The sequence below is a fragment of the Peromyscus californicus genome, unplaced genomic scaffold, assembly GCF_007827085.1.
Source record: "Peromyscus californicus insignis strain IS unplaced genomic scaffold, ASM782708v3 Scaffold_4__1_contigs__length_199733344, whole genome shotgun sequence".
Taxonomy (NCBI): domain Eukaryota; kingdom Metazoa; phylum Chordata; class Mammalia; order Rodentia; family Cricetidae; genus Peromyscus; species Peromyscus californicus.
The window spans coordinates 69607596-69631775 of NW_026294562.1; the positions used below are offsets into that span (position 1 = coordinate 69607596).

Here is a 24180-nt window from a genome sequence, read left to right on the forward strand (position 1 = left end):
CCCGCCCTCCTCATTCTCCCCAGATCTCCCCCTCTGTGCGCAGTGGTTTGGCCCACCCCGCTGCGCTCCTTCCGCCGGCGCCTAGTGGCCTGTGCGCGTGCGCAGCCAGATGTGGGCGGGCGGCCCAGGCGCCTGAGGTAAGAAGGCAGGGACCGCTGGCTGCAGGGTGAGGGGCGGCTCCCACTTGTCAGTACTCCGCAGCTCCGGCTGGGACCGGGAGATTCGGTCCTACCTCTGAGCCCGCGAGGTAGGTGTCGGGTCTAGGACACCGGCCTGCGGGGCTGCACGCAGGCCCTAGCGATCCGCGACACCGCGGGGAGGGGTCCCGGTGCAGCTGCCAACTAGGGATGGGCCGGTCCCGCGCCATCTCCCTAACAAAGTTCCAAGTAGACTAGACGACCTTTGCTGCCGCGGGCGCACGGTGTCGTTAAAAGAATTGTTTGAAAAGAATACAACAGGAGGAAGGGGATTCCGGCAAGTTAGCGAGAGTTCTCCTCCTCTGCCACCACCTGTGCCTAAAGTACTGGCCCAAAGTTTCAGATTTCAAGAGAAGCCAGATTTTTTGCAAGGAATATCCTGATGATTAAAACCTGTGTCAGATGAAAGTCTACCAGTCAGGTTTATCCCACAGTCTTGCACAGACTTGCAGCTCCTTGTAAAGGTTATTGAGAAAGATCATTAACTAGGGAAAACATTAACTTCCTGACAATAAGCTCCGTGGTTCTCCTTTTTCTCTGTAAAATAACGTCAGCAAATGAGGTGTTTGATTCCCAAACCAGAATGAGCTGCCCTGGAAGTAAGGAAGGCTTTGCCAGAGAAATTTAAAAATGTGAATAACCCCAATGAACCTTCATCAGTAGGAGATAGTCAGGATACGAAGGCCCCCATTAACCGAGAGTCCCCATGATGGTATCCTGTGAGATCCAGGTGTCCCGGGAGTTTCTTGTCTACCAGGTTATATCATGGACAGTAATGACACCAGGATAGAGTATTCCACCTCTGATAGAGTAACTTAAAATGACTGCCTTGGGTTTTGTAATTGTCAAAAAAAAGTTCCTGTAATGCATACCTATTACAAGGCTAATAATAGAAAAAACGATTTAAAGTGTGTCAATAGTATTGCACTGAGACTCAAGAACAATTTCCCCCAATGCATTATGGTTTTTTTTTCTGTCATGGTAAAATATGCATAACAAATTAACATTTAAGTGCATGATTCTTGGCTTAAATTTACCCATACTGTTTCATAGCCATTACCACTATTAAACAGTTCCCCAGTATCAGGCTTCAAGATGGCTTAGTGGGTGAAATGCCGGATGTACCAGCCTTTCCCAGCACCCACATGCTGGGAAATATAACCCCAGCACTGGGTAATGGGTAGGATGGAGACAGGTGGATCCAGGACTCACTGGCCAACTAACCTAACCAATCAGTGGTTTTCAGGTTCAAGAGAGACCTGTTCTTAAAATATGAGCTTAAGAGTGATAGAGGACAATGCTCATCAACAGGTACACATCCCCACACAGAAAAACACAGTTCCCCAGTATCAATTTCCACAGCCCCCTGGCAGTTACCTCCTACTACATCTGTGTGAATTTGACGAAGGACTTTAATTGGAATCACAGTACTCATGCATTACAATTTCTTACCTAAGGCTGAACAGTCCCATTGTACACCTGGTCTTCATTTTCAGCTATTTCTGTGGACACTGGATTTGCTCATACTATTAGACAGTGCTGCCATGGACATAAGTGTACAAATATCTCACTCAAGTCTCTGCTTCTGTTTTTTCTGGGATCTGCCTAGAAGTGCAATAGCATAATCATTCAATTAATTCTATTTTTAATTTTCTGAATAATTGCATTTTTTTAATTTTGCAAATTTTCCTCTGGGATATTGTATTGCTTCATAAGGTGGAAAAAAAAGGCTCAGATTAGTTCTTAACCTGGAGCCTGTGGGCAGAGTATGCATTAGAATAGCAACTGTAACCAGATGGCCTACCTCTGCTTTACTGACTGCAGAGAATGTAGGAAGTGGATTGACAACTTCTGGCTCACTTGTTCCTCTTTAATACAGGATTTGTCTTAAAGGTCTTAGTGGTTAGGTGGATGAGCCCTGGGCTTCAGATCTGGATTCTGGTTGTGTCGCTAACATTTATTTTGCTGACCTTGGGGAAATGAAGAGCCATCGTTTCCCTTCCTGTAAAATGAGGATAATAGCTGCTTTGCAGGCTTAAGTGAGGACTGTAAAATGCTTAGTCCACTGTGACAATTTGATCTGTCAATTTGACTGGATTGTGAGATACCCAGTGGCTGCTCTTCTGCATGTCTAGTGCTCAGCAAGTTTTGTGAACAAGCATTCTCTGAAATAAAGGGTTTGCTGAGCCATATGCGTGCTAGCCAGAAAAGGACCAGGTCCCAGGACACGTTCTGTAATTACCAGCAACAAGACAGCTAAGAACATTTTTATAATAAAAATATGAGAAAGGAAAGCAGATTATTTACATAGAACTAGCATTGGCTCTGAATAGTAGGGGTAGGACAACGACGTCATGACGTGGGAACATTTGTGCATGGAGGGCAATCTGTAATAGGTGCTTGTTGTTTCTGGATTCCAGGTTAGGATTAGTCCAGAAAGTTTATGGGTAAATTGGAGCTGGTGGCCTTTCAGACATTGGCTTTTTTTAAAGGCCAATTTATTTTATTTTTATTTTATGTAATTAGAAGCATACACCATCTGTATGCAGTACATGTATTGCCTGAGGAGGCCAGACAAGGGCATCAGCCATTGGAACTGAACTTACAGGTGACTGTAAACCACGTGGGTGCTGGAAACTGAACCTGGGTCCTGTGCAAGAACAAGTGCTCTTAACCACCGAGCCATCTCTCCAGCCCCAGACACTGGCTTTTTGAAAGTTTCCTTCCTAGCAGTATTTGTTCACACTGTAGAAAAACACTTTAAATTTACCCAGCATCTTTGGAACTGGGGAAACGATTGCATTTCCTTAAAGAGCAAGGAAACCAGCTCCTAGGAATAAGGCCATTCACTGGTTTAAAAGAAATCCACCAGGACAGGCTCCAAAGCTACACAGAGAAACCCTGTCTCAAAAAACCAAAAGAAAAAGAAAGAAATCCAAAGCTCTCTTTGACTTTTATTCTTGAGCCAAACCTGTTCTTTCATGGAGACACCCTGGATTCCCTCCTGACACTTGAACATCTCTCCTTAGTGTCATTCAGGTAGTAGTCAGGGGTCAAATCCAGGATCTGGTGCTTGCTAGGCAGAGCTTTGTCTGTTCCTCTGGCCTCTGCTATTGTCATTCAGATGCCATCTCCCCAGAACAGTCTCCCTGGTACCTGAAGAGGTAACTCATAACTGTCAGAACTCTATTTACTATCTCATCACCTTACAGCACTTGCTAGTACCTGAAATTATCACTCAACTTCAAGAAAATCCTACAGACCTGACTCATAAAGCGTCCAGGCCCAGGGGATTAGGCTGTACTGCTTGACAACAAACTAGAAAGACAAGTGAGAAGTTGACTTTGTGTTTTTAAGCATTACTAAAATGTCCTCTGTAGAACTGTGGACCTGTATGCCAGAGCCTGGGGCTATGACAGGGACATAAGCAGGTTGAAGAGCACTGCAAGGCCACACGATTACCTGTTTTCCACAGTATCATATTTTGGCTTTTTATTCTCTACTCTTGTTGCTTACATTGTGGACTTCTGAGGAATTCATTCCTCAGCAGAAAACTCTAGATTTTACTTGCCACTAAATTTAATACCAGATTCCTGGAGCTCCCAGTGGAAGGTGCATTAGAACCTGAGCCAAGAAACAGAGCTAAGAAGAGATATATATTAGGAGATATATTAGAAGAAATTGACTTGTGTTATATGAACCCATGATCGTCTGTTAAAGGATCTCAAGAATTTATTAAGGTATAAAATGGGGATAATACATTCACTGATACAGAACAAAGTAGACACCGCCGTTTATCCTGCTGTCCTTGTTCTCCAGGGGCAATGGGAACCAACCATCCTGCTCCATCCACCCAAGAGAGAGTGCATGAGCCCTGTTTTTCTGCTCTAAAACAGGCAAGGCCATGCCTTAGGGCTTTCTACCTCAAAGCCACTGGCTGAAAGGAATGAATTACCACACTTCCCCTTTTTTGTCTAAATAAAAGGGTTCTAATCCTAACATAAAGCTATATGCAATAAGAACATTTATGAAGTATTGTTCAGAAGAAAGAAAAGGTAATGACATAAACAAAAATGGAACTACAACCAACAAGAACAACATCAAGCAAAAAAACACATACTTAATGTCCAGACCATAGGTAATTGGCAAATTACAGAGATTACGCCAATAGCTATTCTATCCTGAAGAATCTAAATCTTGTACCTGAAATGTGCTTAGATAAAATATGAGAGATTGTAACTGTATGTAACTATCTAGTCTTCAACCCCATCAAAGACCTGAGAAGGAAAATAATAATACCTAAGTAAACAGGAAGTGCAAGTAGGCAACTTCCAGAAATGCAAGAAACGACAGAAACAGCTGGCTGCTTGGACAGTCACCCAATGTCTGTAACATTGGGCCTTGCTACTTTGGCTATAGGCCTAGAATATCTGACAGACCATTTTTAGAAGCAGGAAAATTTGAAAGACTGTCCTACCCTGTCTTGGCAAGGTTCAGCAGTTGCTTTTCCTTATGTCCTGCTTATCCGGACTGTACAGCATGCTTACTGTCAGCAGTCGAGGCAAGGGCAGTTCTTTGCCCAACAGGCCAGTTTTGCCAAGAAGACAACCTCCATAATGGAGTGTCTTTGATGCTCATCATCTTTTCAGGAGTAGATTGGCACTGCCAGGAGCAATTGTGTCTCATGTCAACTGAATTCTAAGTTATTAAAACATTTAAATGCCATATTCTCTAGATCTTTGAAGTGTTTAAAGATTACCTATCCATCTGAAATATGTCTCTGTATGTCCAGAAAACCTAACTGATATGACTATAAGTATGATAAGCATAGGTGACTATTAACCTGTAATTCTTATCAACCTATATAGCTTAAAGACTAAGGCTTCATATTATAAAAATCAACAATCTGTAAACAGATGTACAGTATAAGGACAATGACCTTGAATTTGTGACAATATACAAAAATATCTTAATCAGAGGTAGAAATGTATAGTGCAATATGACAAAAAATCCTTAATTTGTATCAATATACAAAATATCCTAAGCAGAAGTAGAACATGCATACAGTATGACAAATATAATTTTGAATTTGTGTCAATATACAAATTATCTTAGACAGGAATAGAAAAATAACTTTGAATTTGTATCAATATACAAGAATCTATGCCAATGCAAATTATCTAAAACTGATAGTTGCTGTTTTGATTTACAAGTAGATATAATAATCTACCTTCTTATCAATCTCCCTTTTTTCTATTCTAAATGAGATTCCTAAGTATAATCTTTATTGTTCCACCCCAACCCTAGAACAAATTATAACCAACCCCTAACAGATGACAGTTATCCATAACCCTGAGAAAATGAAAACCTGTTGGGGGAAGGGAGCATCTCCCTGTTGTCTAGGGGTGATGTTATCTCTGCGAGATCCTGTAAAAACTGAAACAATGATTAAGTCTTATGAGGACTAGCTGTAACATTTTTAGCCAGTCTCAGTAATGGGTAAAGTTTATGTGAAGTTCTGGCTAGAGTGGTGTAAGATGGTGGACCATTTCAGCTAGTCATCTCATATAGTATAACTGTGAGGCTAGCAAGGCAAACCAATAAGAAGGGCAGGCCAATGGGACATGCAGGCTGGGATGCTGTTCAAGCCAAAGATGGTCTAGAGGTAAAATCTTCCTGCTTTGGAGGGCCCCCATGCTGCTCTTAGTAATACCTGTGGACTGATTGAGTCAGGCTCCCTAAAGTTATCTGGGGTGATCTTCCTTCCTAAAAGTCCATCAGGAAAAGAAAAAAAAAGTTAAGCCTGGCGGTGGTGGTGCATGCCTTAAATCCCAGTACTTGGGAGGCAGAGGCAGGTGGATCTCAGAGTTTGAGACCAGCCTGGTCTATAGAGTGAGTTCCAGGACAGCCAGGACTACACAGAGAAACCCTGTCTCAAAAAACCAAAAAGGATCCGGGCAGTGGTGGCACACACCTTTAATCCCAGCACTCAGGAGGCTGAGGCAGGTGGATCTCTGTGAGTTTGAAGCCAGCTTGGTCTACAGAGTGAGTTCCAGGACAGGCTCCAAAGCTACACAGAGAAACCCTGTCTTGAAAAAAAAAGTCCATGAATACCATCAGTTAGTGGACTTTGTCAATCTCTAAGTACCTTCTAAACAGCACTTTAGTCAACATTTGTAAATAAGTGGAAACTGGATGTTGAGTGGTTTTCCAAAGCTGTGACTTGACACAAGGTAACAACTTAGAGGAAGTAGTCATTCTTTTTGTCTCATGGTTTCAGAGGGTAGACTGTTATGGGGCTATGGCTTGGTACTGTACAGCAGGAAGTATGGGCGTTCTCCTCTGCCTCTTATTCCATCCAGACCTCTACTTTATAGGATGGTGCCACCTGCATTCAAAGGCCGGTCTTCCCCTTTGATCCTCTCTGGAAACACCCTCATAAGACACACCTGGGGGTGTGCTTCACAAATCCCTTGAGCTCTTTTCAGTTGAATCAAGTAGTACTTGCCTATAATCCTAGCACTTTGAAGGCTTAAATTCAAGGCCAACCTGGGCCACATAGTTCCAGACAGCCTGAGCTATCTACTACAGTGTGGCATCTATCTCCAAAAAACAAATCAAGACACAGAGTAAAATGAAAAGTAAGATTTACTATCCTAAGTTGGGAAAACTGAAATGACACAAAGACATGACCACCACAGAGGGGAAGGGTCCTAATTTCTGGGTGAGACACTTTGAGAACCCCAGGAAGTGATAGAAACCATATCATCTGTTTTCTCTCCCTTGCCCATTTATCTGACCCCTGGACAGCAGCAACAATTAGCCCATTCTTTCATAACTCTTATCCATTAGCTGGATTTGGTTACTTAGATGTAGAGCAGCTCAGTTTGAGCCAGATTTCCTAGTGTTCCATGTTCCCCAGCCGTCAGTGTAATCAGTAATGTGAATCACGGCTCCCAAAGCTCACTCATTTCCAGTGCCCAGTGTGTTCTCTTGGTGGGTCTGATACTGTCTATGGTGTGATGGTCCTCCTCTGAGCCAAATTTATTCTGCAGGTATTGCCTGCCATTTATTGTGAGACCATTGAGTGATTTTTTTAATGTCTCCCATATAACCAGGAATATAATGCTCATAACACTTTTGGATAATAAGGGAAGTAAAAGAAGAAAAATCATATTAATGCCTATTCAGAAGTAAGTACTATTAATATTTGGGTGTGTATTCTCTCATGTATTTGTACATAAAACCAAACTACTTATCTAACTGTTCTTGCATGTTTTACTTAACATGTTTGATTAGATAACCTATGTAATTAGCTTATTTGTCAATATTTAATGATTTTCTAAAACCTACATCATAGTTTACTTAACCAGCCTCTCATTGGATGCTTATATTGTTTCCAGTTACTGGAAATTATAGAGATGACCAAGAAGTTTTTTTGTTTGTTTTGGTTTGGTTTTTGTTTTTTTGGAGACCGAGTCTCGCTGTGTAGCCCTTGCTAGCCTGAAACTTGCTATTTAGACCCTGGTGGCCTCAGCTCACCTACCTGTGCCTCCCAAGGGCTGGGATTAAAAGCATATGCCACCACATCCAGCATGGAGTAGAATTATTTATTTATTTACTTACTTATTTATTTATTTTTGAGACAGAATTTCTCTGTGTAGCTTTGCAGCCTGGCCTGGAACTCACTCGGTAGACCAAACTGGCCTTGAACTCACAGAGATCTGCCTGTCTCTGCCTCCCGAGTTCTAGGATTAAAGGCGTGCACTACCACCACCTGGCCTGGCCGTGCATGGCTTTGATTTTTGTCTTGTGTTCATTCTTAAAGGTGAAATTACAGGAAGGAAAGGTATGAATTATGTAAGATGGTACATTATTATAGATGGTACATGTTGATAAATTGTTTCCAGGTTGATAGATTACCTCAGGAAACTTGGTAACATTTAATAAACATGGCTTGAGAGGTGGAAAGTCAATGTACCTGAAGGGCTTATAAGCTACTTAGTTCATTTTGAAAAGGAAATCATTTATTTACCTCCTTACTCAGTTATTTATCTACCTCCTTAAAATGAAGATACTCATTTCTCTATTTGCTACTGGTTTGACACAGAACTCACCATCTCTCTCTGGTGGCCACAGTCTGGCTTAGTCACTTGATTTCACTAATGGCTGTGACTTGCCTTTCCAGGCAGTATCAACTGCTAACATGCTCTCCTTTGGCCTTATCTGTGACAGGGGTCTTGAGAAAGACCACACCTATTTAGCACCACAGGGGCGGTGGATGATTGCCTCATTCTTGTCCTCTGTCCCTTTCCAGCACTGCCTAGGAACGGTCTTTGAGATCTAATTAAGAGCGATTTCCTTGCTCTGTCCCTGTGTCTTTCATAAGGGCTGCCAAGCACAATGAAGGTTCTCTTACTGAAAGATGCCAAGGATGATGACAGTGGCCAGGATCCATATATCCAGGTAAGTGGCTGAGCCTTATTCCTTCGCCTCTAAACTAGAACTTTCTTGCTAGTGGAGGTAGGGGTGAGAATGCTAAAACTCAGTGAACTTGATGCATAGCTAATGTGATGGCATGCTCCCTTATTTCCAGATAGCAGTTAATGTGATTTCATGACCTTATTTTCAAGACAGCTCTGGCCAACCAAGAATGCCATTCTTTCATTTGTAGGAACTGGGATTGTATGGACTGGAAGCTACGCTAATTCCTGTTCTGTCCTTTGAGTTTTTGTCTCTTCCCAGTTTGTCAGAAAAGGTAAGAGCCCCATGCTAGGGCTTGCCCTCTGTAGAATTCTTGGCAGCCCAAGCCACAAGAGTGTCAGCCTCATTTTACCACTAGACATGAACACAAGGGCAGTACACACTCACCTGGATGCTGGAGACTCCCCATAGGCTTCTCTCCCTGAGCCCCTATCGGCTTCATCAGGAAGCTGTGGGCCCCGAAGATAAGGCCCTACCAGCATGGCTCTCAGAGTTAGGGCCTTTTTAGTCCATCCCTGCCTGTGCACAGAAGCCTAGGGAGGTGTTTCTGATTTTAGAGTGAACTCTGGTGTAGCAACTAAGCCAAGCACCTAGCCAGTAAGGAAGGCCAAATGTAAGCCCCGCTTCTGCCCACCACTTTGCTCTACTCAGTAGGCTTGGCAGCTACTGCAGGAGTCAGGCAGTGAGGCCACCAAATCTTTCAGATTGATGGTGGCCTGAGGGTGTGCTGGGTGTGCACAATGCATGTTGGGTACCCAGTACTGTAAATAAACAAAGATTTGGTGTGGACACCTGGAGTAAAGTCAGGGGTGTGCAGCAGCTCAATGCCTGGCTCAGAGGTATTCAGCACAGTACTGTGTTTGAACCCAGGCTTCAGCTGGATTTACCTCCTTGATAGTCTAGCTGTGTTATGGATATAGGTCAAGTTTGCCTTCCTGCCTGCATCTTACTCCACTGACCCATCCCATGCTGGGTCAGGTTGCCCCTCTGCTCTGCTCATCTCCTGGGTTGCAGGTATATGTCTCTGCCCAAGAAGGAGCTTCTGGAGGAAAGGGCTGTGACAGTGAAGGGGCTTACCCAAAGCCCAGCATGGCTCCAGGCCCACAGGTGTCAGGTGGGTGCAGGGAAGGCAGGGTAGGACTGGTTGCCCACTTCTTTGCAGATGCACTTGGACTCAGGCTCATAGCTCTTAGAGAGGCTGAGACTGAGCCAGCCTCTGTTGGTTTTGGTGCAGCTGTCTCATCCCGAAGGCTTTGGAGGACTCATTTTCACCAGCCCCAGGGCAGTGGAAGCAGTGAAGCTGTGTTTGGAGAAGGACAATAAAACTGAAGGTGAGGGTGGGTCTGCTCTGGATCCACCAGACTTATTTATTTTCCTTTCTTTTCTGAGTCACTGCAGTCCAGAGGTGGCTACATGCCTGAGTGCCTGGGCATGCTGGCTTACAGGTGCCGCCCTGAGTCCCCACACATACATGGTTGAGAGGGTGCTCTCACTTCCCATTTATTCGTTTGTTTTATTTCATCATTTTTTATTATTATGTACTTACTTCTTTATTGGGTATATGCCATGATATGTGTGTAGAGATCAGAGGACAGTTAGTTGGTTCTCTCCTTTCACCCCATGGGTCCCAGGGATCAAACTCAGCCTTGATGGCAAACGCCTTTACCTGCTGAACTATCTGACAAGCCCTCAGTTGCCTTTTAAATGTTTACTTATCTGTTGTGCCAATTTCTTCCTCTGAAAGTAGGGTAAGTGACACTTTACTCAAGTGAGGAAATGCTTCATGGCCCTGCCAACGTCCTTTTCGACATGGCTGCTCCTTGTTCTCCATTACAGCAGTATGTAGTGACCCAACCCATTTCCTGACACCCAGGCTCCAGACTGAGTGCTAAATATAGTCCGGAGGCATACACAGTACTGTGACCTCATTTACAGTTCGGAGGCATGCATAGTACTGTGACCTCATTTACAGTTAAAACACAGGCATGGGGAGTTCTTCCAGTGAGGGGAAGCAATTGGAAGATGGTTAGTGCTGGGGCTTGGGAGTCCTGCAGGCCTGGATTCATGCAGCCATAGTGGCCACTGTGAGCTCCTTGACCATTCTTCCCCTAGGTGACCTGACCTTGGAGAAAGCTCCATAACACCCAAACCATGGGGTTACTCTCCTACTAGCTGGAACAAGTCGTGGCTGCTCTGTGCCAGTGTCTTGATCCAAAGGTTTTTGATGTACACTACATAGTCTGAGTCCCACAGAGGAACATCCAGGACGTTGCCAGGGGCAGAGTGGTCAGTGAGGGAATGAGGACAGTGGTGCTGTCACTGTCGTCTCCTTGCACAAGTGGCTGGCTTGCTTTGGAGACTGAGTGCTCAGTCTTCTGCTGAAATGAAGGCTGGGGCCTTAGAATGAAGAAGCAAGCTGTCTTAACAGCATCCATATGGCCACTTTGTATGCATAGCTCATATGTAACTCCATGTTTTGCAGACTGGGAAAAGTCTCTGAAAAACAGATGGAATGCCAAGTCTGTGTACGTAGTTGGAAATGCCACTGCTTCTCTAGGTAAGGGGTTATGGGAAGATGAAGGTTCGAATCCTAGGTGGGATGGATGAGATTTCATACTCAGACCATATACAGCCTGGTACCTATGAGCTGCTTATTTCTGGAATTCTTCATATAGTATTTTCAGGACATAGTTGGCCAAGGGTAGCCGAAGTGGAGGGAAATGAAATGGCAAAGCAGGGATGAGGGGGTCACACGTGCCTCCTGTATTGGGGGCTAGCCTTAGTAAGTCCTCCTGCCTCAGTTCAGTTCCTGGGGACTTCAGGCTTCCTGGTTCACTTGTCCCTGGTAGCCTGGGTCAGCAGCTCAGTGCAGGGACAGCTTTGGTGCTGAACAGAGTTTACACCTGCAGGAGGCTTTTTCCTCAGGCACAGTACATTTATAATGATCCATGAATGAAAAGCTGGTGGTGTTCCCATTGAAGCTGTCATTGGTGATAACATAGCCACCAGTTGTTTGGCTCCTAAATGCAATACCCACCATACATCTTTCCTCTGGAAGGCACGTATTCCTCTACGCAAGTAGCAGTGCTGAGTGGGCCCTACCTTCATTCACATCCTCTGCGGAGTAGCCACACGTTCACTGTCTGGAGAAGGCAAGGAGTCTTCATCTGTCTGCTTCTTGTTCTCTTCAAGAAGGCTTGGCTGGGTGTGGTGGCGCATACCTTTAATCCCACCCAGCACCCGGGAGGCAGAGGCAGGAGGATCTCTGTGAGTTGGAGGCCAGCCTAGTCTATATAGAGAGCTCCAGGACTGCATTGAGAGAGCGGCTAGGACAGCACCCTCCCTAAGCTACCTGTCCATAGTGCTATGGGTCCTTGTCGGTGGTTATGAAACCTTTCCTCTGCCCCCTCCATTCCAGTCTGGCCACGTCAGCCCATTACCCCTTTCTGGATGGGAGCTGATCACATCTCCCTATGAAATGAGGGCTCTTTAAAGAGATGCTTGCAAAACTTAGTGGCTCCCAAATGCTCACCATCTCCTGACTGATAAGCAGATGCCAACAGTTGGCCTCATTATCACATAAGCCTAAGACAGTCCTACAGGGCCCGTGTTTTTGGCTCATGTAGATAAGCTAAGTGGGGTTCAAAAAAGCTAGTTAGGACAAAGACCCCTGTCTAGGGAAGGTGTGCCCAGGGCGCCCTCATCTTGGGAAGGATAGCCGTGGTCTTTCTACTTGGCTTCCAAAGGACATGTCTCCATGAGTGGGAAAACAGTACCTGTACATTTGCAATTTAAAAGTAATGTAGGAACATAAGGGTTTCCGTAACTGTCAAAGGAATTCACCTCTTCATCATTTTCCAGTGAATAAAATTGGCCTGGATGCAGAAGGAGCACACAGTGGAAATGCAGAAAAGCTTGCTGAATATATTTGCTCCAGTAAGTGAAGACCGCCTCGCATGAAACCCACCCTCCCTCACAAAACATGCTCCCAGGCAAAGAACTGGCTCCCCATAAGGTTGTCTTTGGTCAGCACATGGACCAGCCCTAGGGCTGTTTGGACTTAGGTGGTGATTTGCCTTAAGCTAATTATGGGTTTTAGGGTCTGAGGGATACAGAGGAGAGTTTTAGAATGGAGATTCTGGAATGAGGGCTGGAAGATTGAGAATGCCTGCCTCTGTGCTGTGTTTCCTGTCCTCTTCCTGTGTGTCAAATCCAGCTGCAGACACAGGTCCTTACAGCTGTGTCACCCAGCCCCAGGACTTAGAATCCTCTTGCTCTATGTCAGGGGAGGGAATCTGGACCTGCTCTCAAGGTCAGCCAGCTGGGCGTTGACAGTTTTGCAGGCAGGTCTCTGTCAGAGCTACCAGACTCTATAGTTGAAACAGGAGAACATCTGGGGAAATGTAAACCCTGGGTCTTGGCTCTGACCCGGTCTGTAATGTGCTGACCCCTCTTGAGAAATTACTTTGGGATCTGCTGGGCTGGGAGGAGGGCAGGAGCGAGTGCTGACATGGCTTTGGCTTTCCTCAAAGGTTGTAGGAACTGGGCATCTTCTTTTCCCCTTAGCATATTATCAGGGTGAAGAGAGAAGAACCTTCAATGGATCTTTTTATGGCTTCTCAAACAAAAATGGATGAAACAAACTACGTTAGTTAAAACCTATGCCTTCAGGAAGTCATATTGGCTTTTGTGATCTGTAAACTTGCATGCAAAAGTCTTCTGAGGTTCTCATGCCATAAGCTACTTCCATTGCCAAGAGGTTCTCTAGCTTTTACATTTTAGTGTTCCTCCGGAAGCTGCTCCTAAAATCCTGAACTTTCGACTAAGGCTTCCTAGATCCAGACAGACCCTGGGCAGAACCACCTGCAGATTTCAGCAGCAAGCAGGGGATGGCAGAGGCCCTCCCCAAGCTGCCAATTCTCTACTTTTTTTCAGTATGGAAACAGACATCTGTCTTGGTTAGGTTTGACTGTTAACTTGATGTAGCCTAGTGACATGAGGAATCTCAATTGAGGAATTACCCAGATCAGACTGGACTGTGGATATGGCTTTGGAGTTTGTCCTGATTGATAACTGATGTAGGAGGGTTCTGCCCACTGTGGGTGGCAACATTCCCTGGGCAGGTAGTGCGGGGTTACACAAGAAAGCTAGCCAAGCCTAACTAAGCCTGTGAACCAGTCAGCAAGGAACTTTCCTCTACAGTCAGTTTCTTGCTTCAAGGTCCTCTCTTCCTTCTCTCAGTGATGGACTATAACCTGTCAGCTGAAATAAACCCCTTTCTCCCTAAGTTGTTTTGGTCAGAGTGTTTATCGTAGCCACGGAAATGAATCTAGAGCATCTTTCTATTTAAATTGTTTAACTGATACAAAAAATTACACATATTAGTGGCATATCAGTTTCTTTTAAAAACAATTTCAAAGCTGGGGGTATAATTGAGTGTCAGAGTACTTCTCTAGTATGCGTGAAGTCCTGGGTTCATTCCCTAGCACTAAATAAATAAATAAATAAGCATTTAACTACCTTTCGGTAACTAGACCTCAGCATTAACACTGAAAACTAATGTTAACGAGTGCTCAGTGTGCCCCAGGAGCCAGTCTTCACAGCCACCAGGGAAAGAGCCTTTTAGTGGCAAGTGTGCTGTCCAGGATGGTAGCTACAGTAGTCCAGACTAAATACAATGCCACTTTCAGTTCCTCAGATGTGCTGGGCACATTTCATCAGTGACCCTGCATTGGACAATGAAACATTCCTGTCATCACTAGAAGTCCTTTTTTCATGTGCTGTTATTGAGGCACTGGAGACCAAGGACTCAGGCTGTGAGGTAATGGCTAGAATTCAGAATTAAACCTGCAAATCCATTGATGTATGTGGCCTATCACCTTCAGCAACCCTAACTGAACTCTGTTTTGTGTCCACTTGCCTTCAAGGAGCTGCTGGCTAGGTACCACCCAGATTCAGAGTGAGGGGACCCCAATGAAGTGAGAGTTCTAGGGTGCCTGACCCTGGTGTGGCAGAGCTTTGGGGGCCTCCAGCTTGCAATGCCTGACAGGGTCCCCTCTGATCACTCTTCTTCAAAGAGGGAGCTCTAGCCATAGGATGGTTTACCAAGTCTACATTCTCCTAAACCCCGTGTTTATTGGCTGAGGAGGCCTGTTGGGCACCTGATGCTTGAACTGAACCTCTCTTTCCAACTTCTGTACTCTCTGCCACTTCATAGAACACCAAGTCAGTTAAGTCTTCCATAGCAGATCTTTAGCCAGACACCCAGGGCTGTTAGAGTATAGGGCTAGGGCCCTCCAGCCCTCCTGCCTACTGGGAGCTCCCAGTGTAAGCTGGGCTTGGGAAGGCAAGTGACTTATGTAGTGAAAAAGAGCAGCAAACAGTTGGTGTGGTGAGGCTACTGTACCAAACAGGCTTTTCTTCACACCAACAGCCAACTGTCCAACTCCTCAGATACCAGCTGGGAATCCCATAATGTAATTCAGTTCTGAATCAACCCAGAGTAAGTGCAGACCCACAGGAAAAGGCTCAATCCCACAAGACAGCCCCAACTTTAGACGTAAATATTGAGTGTCCAAGGGACTCACACTCTGTCCAACTGGGTTACAGATCTGGTTCCCACAGCCCCCTCCTGAGGGTCAGTAAACTTGGAAGAATGGCTTCTAGAACTCAGGGCAACACTCTGCCCGTGTTCACTGGTCTGTTATAAAGGGCATGATAGGGGTACAGGTGCCCAGCCAGATTTAGATGCATAGCGGGATCTGAAGCATAGCTGTACATAGCACCAAAGCCTGTCTTTTAAAAACGTCGACCTAAATATAAAGGACAGATCGTGGTGTTCTCTTGGGATTGCCAGCATTTAGGAGAGATAATTGCCCATTCCATGAATAGGACATTTTGCATCCACCTGTCTCCAGGGCAGGTCTTGAGCACTACTCAAATTCCATGCATCTGTTCTGGAAGGAGACAGAAGTGCCTGAGTCATGCTCATTATAAGGCCTAGGGCCACCAGGCTGGTTTCCTTGCTTTGTAAGCACAAGGCAGAGGGTCAGTGCCACTTGTGAGTGCCACTGTGCTTCAGCTGATCGGCCCAAGCTTGGCAGGCTGGATAGTAACATGCTGTGCCCTGTCTCTGGGGATTGGTCCTCTCCTACCTGTGAGTCCTAGGGTTCAAACTCAGATCATCAGGCTTAGATACAAATACCCTTACCCAGCCCTGTCGTCAGCCAGGGGATGCAGTCTTTGCAAAGCCATTGTTACTTCTAGCTTATCACCACCTTGTCTGTAGGCCTAATAAACCTTCCATTTGCAATTAGAATATACAGATAAAGTCCTAGTTAACTGCTTCTAATAAGGACCTGTACCTGGGTTTTTAACCAAGAAGACATTTATGATTTTCCTTGATGTAAACTGCAGCCCACCTCCACCCCGGTTTGTTTTGTTTTGTTTTGTTTTTCAAGACAGGGTTTCTCTTTGTAGCCCTGGCTGTCCTGGAACTCGCTTTGTAGACTAGGCTGACCTCAAACTCACAGAGATCTCCTGCCTGTGCCTCCTGAGTGCCACCACTGCCAGTCACAGTCCAATTTTAAAGTTACAAATGTACTTCCAGTGTGTGATACATAACAAGGCCAACTCCTAGCTATTGCTCATTATTTTACTTAACGATTATTTACTATGCGTCAGGCATCATTGTGGGCACTTAAAGCTGTTAGCCCATTTAACCAGATCACTCATTATAGACAACTGTCCTCCTCTCCCATCTCTCTCAGAATGAGAGAGTAACTACAAGGTAAGTGGTACAGAAGCAAAGATAGTCACATTTAAAGAGACAGAAGCCAAGGCAGACTGGACTGCCTTTCTTTGAAATGACCTAGATGTAGAGTTCCTGCTCCCATGCTCCAGTTAGCTTCGATGCCCTGATGATCTGCAGTTGAGGCCTGCGTGCACAACTCAGTTCTTCCCCACATCAGGGGATGCTCCTGTTTGCATCTCTCACTGTCTTGTGGAGACTGTTCCTCAGGCCCCTCCTTAGCAGCATTGTATCACTTGAACTTCAACAATGTCACTTGTCATCTGTGTTAGCCCACAGTGGCAGGCCACACCCTGTTACAGCGATGGAGAGCAGAGCCCTGGGCTCCACAAGTCACCGTGCGTGCATGTGTGCGTGCGTGTGGTGGTGGTGGTTGCACCCATTGCATTGGCCTACGTAGGTTGAAAATCAGCCAGCTTTGCTATTGCACTGACCTAATCAGGTTGAAAATAAAGCCACAGAAATTAAGTTTTTTTTTAAAGGAGGGGGTTTGTTGTGGTGGTGTAGTTCCATTTTGTTCAGTTTTGAGTCCAGATCTCAAAATTCTGCAAGCCAGGCTGACCTTGGTCTGCCTGTGCAGACCAGTCTGTTTTCAAACTTGTAGTGATCCTCCTGCCTCTGTCTCCTGCATGCCAGGATCATGGGCATGTGCCATCACAGCCAGCTGGTTTTTTACTTTGGGCAGAGAGCTCTTAGGAAACGTAGGTCATTAGATCTCTCTCAATAGAGTTCCATGTGGACATACTCAACATTTCCTTCCTGGGAAGGCCGCTGAGCTGGCCAACTATTCATATGTGAGCCCCACGTGCTTCCGTGGCAGGTCTTGGCCAGACAAGCCTGTGTCCTCAGGAAGCCCTGCACCACTGCAGCCCAGCCTTAGAGATACAAGATGGAACTTGAGTCCTATGTTTCCCACCCATCTAGGAATAACAATATGAAGAGATAAAAGGGAGGGGAGATTCTTGAATCATCTAGAAGCTCTTTTCATGCCTTTGGAGCAAGGCTTGCTGGAAAGTTGAACTGTTTGACTTCCCATAGATGCCCAAGAAAGAGCTCTATCCCCTAGTTTCCTGCACCTTCAGGCCACAGCACTCACAAAAAGACACAGGAGAGCCACCTAGGCCAGGGTGGAGAGCACAGCACCTGAACATGTCTTTAAAAATGGGTGCCTAGGAGTGGTACCTGCAGCACTTCACTGGAAAGAGAACTCAGCAGGCAGCTGTGATCTGTAGTTAATCATTTCCCAAGTCGTGTGCTCTTCTATGTTGGTACCAATATTTACAGAGCAGTTTAAATAAAACATCCACCAGCATGTCACTGTTGCTTGTACTTCAAACACAGTGGCCTACAGCCATTCCTGTCACTTAGCTACCGCTTCTCAGAGCCAGTGCTAGCTGGGGAGTTTGTTTGACTCCTCCTCTGGTCTCAGTCACCAGTGGAGTGTTCAGAGGGATCATCACAGTATAGGAAATATGTGATGTTGTGCACGGCCAACACCCATTACATTTCTTGATCTGATATGGAAGAAATGGTTGGTTTTAGTAAAATACTTTGTGTTCACAGTTAAGGAAGGTTCTTGCATCCGGCAGTCCCTCGGTTCGTTTGGATGGTTTTATTGCAGCTTGCTGTTCTGTCAGTTGCAAAGTGTTCAGGGCCGAACATTGATTGCCTCTGGTCTCCACAGATGGAGGTGGGTGGTGGGGCACAGTGAGATGCAGGGCCTTTGGAGCAGCTTCCTGACTTTTATGCCCCTTAGGCACTTGCTTAAGGGGCTACTGGCATGGCTGGGCAAATAGTAAGGGCAGAGAATTTGTCTTTGTTGGAGGTGGCTACAGAGCCACTTCAAAGTGCCAGTTCCTTACTACCTCATGCATATGTGCCTGGCTCAGCCAGAACCCCCTCCAGAGCTAGGAAGTATGCCCAGTGCTAATACCAGCCGAGTCCTTACTTTCTTACCTAGTTAAATACAGGTTCTGCATTCCAAATAGGGACTATGAACCAGGGAGTCACGTCCTGACAGAGAGCTCAGGCAGCAAGTAGGAGAGCGGTGCCTTGTTTTTGTGGCTGAGTTTTCTAGGCTCTTTCTAGGCTCACATTCCCCTTTTAGTTCTTCATGGAACCCTTCAAGGCCAGCACAGTGCAGCAGTTGCCCTTCCTGGCGACAGGTGGTGGAACTAAGATCTTAGAGCAAAGCTGGTCCTGGAGCCCCCAGCTTCACCCTCCTGGGAGTTGCTCTCCTTGTGCCTCTGTGCACATTGTCACTCTGAGATTATACAAAGGCTTTACGGTGTCTGGTGGTATGTTCACAGGGTTGTCTTCAGTATTACCTCTTCTCTTGAGATTTTACCAAGCTCTTACAGTGTCTGGTTGTGTCTTCACAGGGCCATCTTCAGAACTGCCTCTTCTCTTTCCCTGTGGAACTATCAAAGGAGATACTCTTCCAAAAATGCTCAAGGACAAAGGTGACTAGAATCAGCTATGGCATCCCCAAAGATGAATGTCCTGAGGCCCAGGAGGCACACATGACCATGTACAGACAGAACTGGGATGCATTTGGGTCTCCTGATGCTAAACCTTTTTTGAGAGCTGCCTCGGCCCTCACTTCCTGGTGGCACGTCTGTGGGATTCATGGAGCAGCCAGGATCAGAACTGTGTTGACAAACACACACAGAACCAAAGGCATCTGTGGGTACCGATGAAGGCTGTGGTTTCTGGGACTTTCTCTGCTGACTCAGCCTTCCCGACTTCAAATTGATTCCACAGTGCTCTGCAGGTCACAGAGGGCTGGGCAGGGTCTTTTGCCCCCTTGTTGAGCTTCCCATTTCTGAAGAGTTGGTTCTCAGAGGTGTGTTGATGGTCCCCATCAGCTACACACTAGGGTGCAGATGCCCCATCCCATTCTCAGTACGATGAAGCCTGTCTCCTGGTTTTGATTGTGCACAGGGATCCCCATGGAAAGCATGCATGTCTATCAGACAATTCCACATCCTGGAATCCAAGGGAACCTGGAGAGCTACTATGAAAATCAGGTATGTAGGGGTCCCAGGGAGAGCAAGTCCTGGCAGGGCAGGCCCCAGGGGAGGAGGATGAGTTGGGGACATGAGATTGCAGGTGTTGATTCTTCTTGGGGTTCTATCATTCCCAGCCATGTGACTGCACAAGTGGCTTTTCTGGAGCTCCATTTGTGTATCTGTGATATGGGAATAGACCCATCCAGTGAAAGTGTTACAAAGATTAAAGAAGATAATTCATACAAAGCTGTTTGTGTAACATCTACCATATACAAAGTCCTGAAATAGACAGTGGCCTTGTTACTGCCTTTGCTCTCCATTCTGTGAGGTAGAGGCTGAGCCAACACTGGAAAAGCCCACTGTGGAGTCTGGATTAGGATTGGGAGACCTGGGGTAGGAGAATGCAGAGTGCTTCTTAAATTAATGGCTACCTCCATCATTTCCATTCAGAAGTCACATCCCTTTGCATGTGACTAGAACAGCTTCTGCATACCATTCCTATTGTGGGGGTTCTGTTGGTCAATCCAAGTGTAGAGGAACCATGCAGGCTGGCTGGTTGTTGTCTGCTCTGTCCCTAGAGGGTAGAAGTTAACAGAAGCCAACAAGAAGACTGTTAATTCCATGAGGGCTGTTTAACCCAAGGGCTGGAGGTGTCTCCTCTGCTGAGACTGGGCTCCACAGAGTCGGTATCTTCTGGCCAAACAGACTGGGGGCTAGCCGAGCAACCACTGGGAATTGCCAGCCTCTCCAACCTCAGCCTGCTATATAAACAAGTCCTTCAGACTATGCCTTGGTGGGCTGAGAATGCCACATAGCCAGGGATCGTACTGATGCAGAACCCCACCCCCTAGGGCTTCTGGCTTCTGGGCTTAAAGGGTTGATGTTGATGAGCTGAGGAATGTTGTCTAGGGGCAAAGGCTAGATTTCATCTTCTCCTTTCCTATAGGGTATCCCAGCCAGCATCACATTTTTCAGTCCCTCCGGCCTAAAATACAGCCTGGAGTATATTCAGGCATTATCTGGTGGCAGCTTTGATCAGATCAAGGTATGGTATTCTATGGACTTCAGCCTTTTGCTCTCCACTATATCCTGGAATTTGCATGTTGAGTCAGATGCCCATGAGGTGCCTGGAGAGTCCGAGGGACCCTGCTACTTCTTTGCTGGTGCTCTGCATATGTTGCTGATCTCCTCTGGGCTGTTCTTATTCAAATTTGGGGATATTATCCCCAAGTTTTTTGTCCTGTATAGCCAACTGTTTGGCCTTCCCTGCATGGCATTGTCCTCGGTTAGTGGAGGACTCAAGTGAGGCCCTTCTGGCAGGGTTTGGTGTGGGTGTTGGTGCCTTTCCCTCCTTTATTCCATCTTGAAATAGTTTTCTAGTAACACAACTCTTGTGGCACCTGCAACAGAAGTGCCCTTGACCAGACTCTGCAGGGGCTGAGGACAAGGTACAAAGTGTGGCCTAGAACCCAGGGACAGTAGGTCCCACTCCCTCCCCCACCCCAAGAGCTCACTTCAGTCAGGTGTTCCAACACGTTAGCTTATCACAGATGCATCTCACAGGTGTGTCCCACCTGAACCGACTTTTCCCAGTTTCAAGATGGAATGTTAGGTGCAGAGCAGCTGTGCCCTGCCCTGGGTCACACAGCTGAAAAGGAAGAATCATGGTTGGAACCCAGAAAGGGGCATGCCAGGCTGTGGGGTGTGGTGATACATAGCCATGGTCCTGGCAGTTGCCGGGCAGTGGTCTCAGTTCTTGCAGTCATAGCTTAGGCTAGTCTGGTTGTGGGGAATCCAGCAGGCTGGGGTAACTCTCCTCCTTTCAGGGGAAACTGAGCACAGAGATTCAACACCTTGCCAGCATCATATAGTGCATTACTAGAAGGCAACCTTTAGGAGGGTTACCAGGGCAGGAAGGTGGCACCTGAGTCTGCAGCAGGATTGAAGAGAAATGGCCCATGGGTGCTCACCATGGTCACTGACTGAGTGAGCACTTGGGCACAGGGAAAGAGTTAGCAGCAGTGCCAATGCTGCTCACAGGTGTCTCTGGACCTGGGCAGCTGATGATGGGAGCATGCCTCAGAACTCACCTGGGCTGACCTTGCTGGTCTACCTTGATAAGAACTCATACCACTATAACCTTACTCTGTCTTCATCCTAAGAATACCCAAGTCGGAGCAAAATGGATGCTTGGAATTTCAACTCAGGACTTTGCTGCCAGTACTGTCTAGACTCATGGAGCAGCTGGGGCATAGCAAATGTGCCCATCTTAAATCTCTCCCATTCCTTACTGTAACCCATGTGTTCTTGGCATCCCCCAGTCATCATACTGCCACGGTTCAGTGTACAACACACCAGCAGTTAAAGATGCTGCTGGGACCTTGGGCTCTGCAGCTGCTAGGAAAGAAAGAGTTTCAGAGCTAACATTGATCACAACTGTGGACCAATACGAATCTGTGGGAGTCTTCCTTCATCGCTGGGACTTAGTGCCAGCCCACATGGGTACTGTTGAGGTTGACAGAGGATAGAGTCCTGAGATCCATGAACTGGGCGGCTTAGCATCCTTGTTTCAGCTCTACCCCAGATTTGCACAGTGGCCTTCCTTCCTCTAGGAGTTTGTGAGACCCATTGTGTATACAGTGCTATTTAAAATGCAAGGGTTCACAGAAGGTTAAGGGGTAACTTGTGACCTGTGCTTGCTGCTTATGGCTGACTTACATAGACTACCACAAAGGAGCCATGCGAGCAGTGAGAAATTTATGGCACCTGCCACCAAATGAATGGGAGCCATTGCATTGTCTTTTTCTTTCCTGTCTTCTCACAGTGACCACATGGCCTGTGGGGTGACCATCTGTGCACCGAGAGGTCACACATCTGTCAGTGAGCATATGCCTGTGCCCAGCACTGAACACATAGTTTACCCTGACCACCTCATGTAATCCCCCAAGAGTCCAGTGGACAGCCTGGTTAAAGATAAGAAGGTGGGGGCAGAACCCTGGCCTTCCAGCTTATGGCTGTTCTGTGTTCCTGGAGATCCAGACCCACCTTGGCACCCCAAGCTCCCCACCTGCTCCCACCCAGAGCCCCTGAAATTGAAGCAGAACTTCTGCAGCTGGAGCCCCTGAGAAAGATGGTGTCTACCCCAGGCTTTGTCCCCACACACCCAATCCTAAGGCTATGTGCACTTATGGCAGGAGACTTGTACAGACTCTGAAGCCAGCTTCAGATCAGGTGGCACTGTTGTTTATAGGAAACATCACGTAGGAATGGCGTCCTAACGGAAAGTCTGTCCAGATGACGCCCTGCACACAGCCCTTGCTGTGGTGCTGAGGCTGTGTCTCTTGTGTCTTGCCTCCTTGCAGTTTGTAGCCATTGGCCCCAGTACAACTCGTGCTATGGCTGCCAAGGGCCTGCCCGTGAGCTGCACAGCAGAGAGCCCTACACCACAAGCCCTGGCTGCAGGCATCAGCCAAGTGCTGCAGCCGAACAGCTGCTGCTGAGGCTGGCCTGGGCCAGCTCCTTCCCTGTGCGTGGGACAGCTTGCCGCTGCCTCGAGGATGGAGCCCAGAATCAGAGGGGCTCTGAAGAAGCTGCTTGTGAGCATGTCACTGTGAACATGTCATCGCTATGTGTGAAATACGAAAAAAATAAGACTGAGCCAAGCTTGGTGGCACACTCATCATCCCAGCATTCAAGGGAATGGAGACAAGACAGTGGTGATCTTAAGGCCAGCCAGGACTATACAGTGAGACACTGTCTCAAAAATCCAAATAAAAATAAACAGACCTAAAGTTCTGACTCCTTTGCTTTGGATAATTATGCTTCAAATATGAGGATTTTTTATCTCATTCTGAAATGTAACTGCAGCATATCCATCGGGCTAGCTGCTTTTGGAGAGGGGGAGAGAAGCAAGAAGAGGAGGAAGAGATAGAAAGAAATGTAGTGCCCTGCAGAAAGGTTATGAAAAATCTGTCCCCAAACTTTAGTTCTTCTAGGCCAGTGATTCTCAACATGTGGGTCAAGACCCCTTAAGAGGGGTCATATATCGGATATCCTGCATATCAGATATTTACATTGCGATTCATATCTAGCAAAATTAGAGTTATAAAGTAGCAATGAGAATAATTTTATGGTTGGGGGTCACCACAACATGAGGAACGATATTAAAGGGTCACAGCATTAGGAAGGCTGAGAACCACTGTATTAGGCAGTCCTGGTCTAGACTTGTGTTGCATTAAGAAAACCAGCCTGTGGGCTGGTGGTAGGGAACATGGCTGTGCACTGGCAGAGCTGTCTTCATGGAAGGCCAGGTTGGAAGACATCTTCCCTGAGTGCACACCATGCCCAGCCTGGTGCAGTTAGTTTTACGCATGTGATCTGATCCCCAGAGCCCCTCTGAAATCCCTGAGCCACCTCATCATCACCACAGTAGAGGAGGAAGGGTGTAGTGCCGTGGCTTAGTGCTGTGGTCTGGGCATGGTTGGAGTGTGTCCCTCAAAGTTTGTATGGTAGGATCTTGGTCCCCGGATGCTCACAGAATCTTTAAGAGGTTGGGCATAGGCCTGGCAAGTTGGTTCAGAGGCTCAATGGGGTAAAGGCCTTGATGTCAACCTTAATAAAAAATCTGGAATGAGAGAACTGACTTCCAATGGTTCTCAATGAATGAATGAATGAATGT

The 24180-nt window shown here is 46.4% G+C and overlaps 1 protein-coding gene across 8 annotated transcripts; it reads left to right on the forward strand.

Moving 5' to 3' along the window:
• Positions 1-33: 33 nt before the first annotated feature.
• On the forward strand, positions 34-23300 carry Uros (uroporphyrinogen III synthase). 8 transcript variants are annotated; one of them, XM_052711879.1, is made up of 11 exons: positions 120-137; positions 7316-7390; positions 8515-8663; positions 8872-8955; positions 9916-10012; positions 11164-11238; positions 12543-12617; positions 18873-18953; positions 19435-19520; positions 20449-20547; positions 22865-23300. In XM_052711879.1, exons 3-11 carry the CDS (start codon positions 8601-8603, stop codon positions 23000-23002), a joined length of 798 nt encoding a protein of 265 aa, XP_052567839.1. In that variant the 5' UTR covers positions 120-137; positions 7316-7390; positions 8515-8600; the 3' UTR covers positions 23003-23300. The 8 variants fall into 8 exon arrangements, with proteins under 8 accessions (XP_052567841.1, XP_052567844.1, XP_052567839.1 ...); XM_052711878.1 differs by having other exon boundaries at positions 132-247; XM_052711882.1 differs by having other exon boundaries at positions 132-247; positions 8587-8663.
• The last annotated feature ends 880 nt before the right edge of the window (positions 23301-24180 follow it).

Excerpts from the sequence above, each read along its gene's own strand:
- Uros (XM_052711881.1), top strand. The coding sequence starts at position 8,601 with ATGAAGGTTCTCTTACTGAAAGATGCCAAGGATGATGACAGTGGCCAG. Across the intron at positions 18,954-19,434 it reads AAAAATGCTCAAGGACAAAG|GGATCCCCATGGAAAGCATG; the intron begins GTGACTAGAATC and ends GATTGTGCACAG. Across the intron at positions 20,548-22,864 it reads GCAGCTTTGATCAGATCAAG|TTTGTAGCCATTGGCCCCAG; the intron begins GTATGGTATTCT and ends GCCTCCTTGCAG.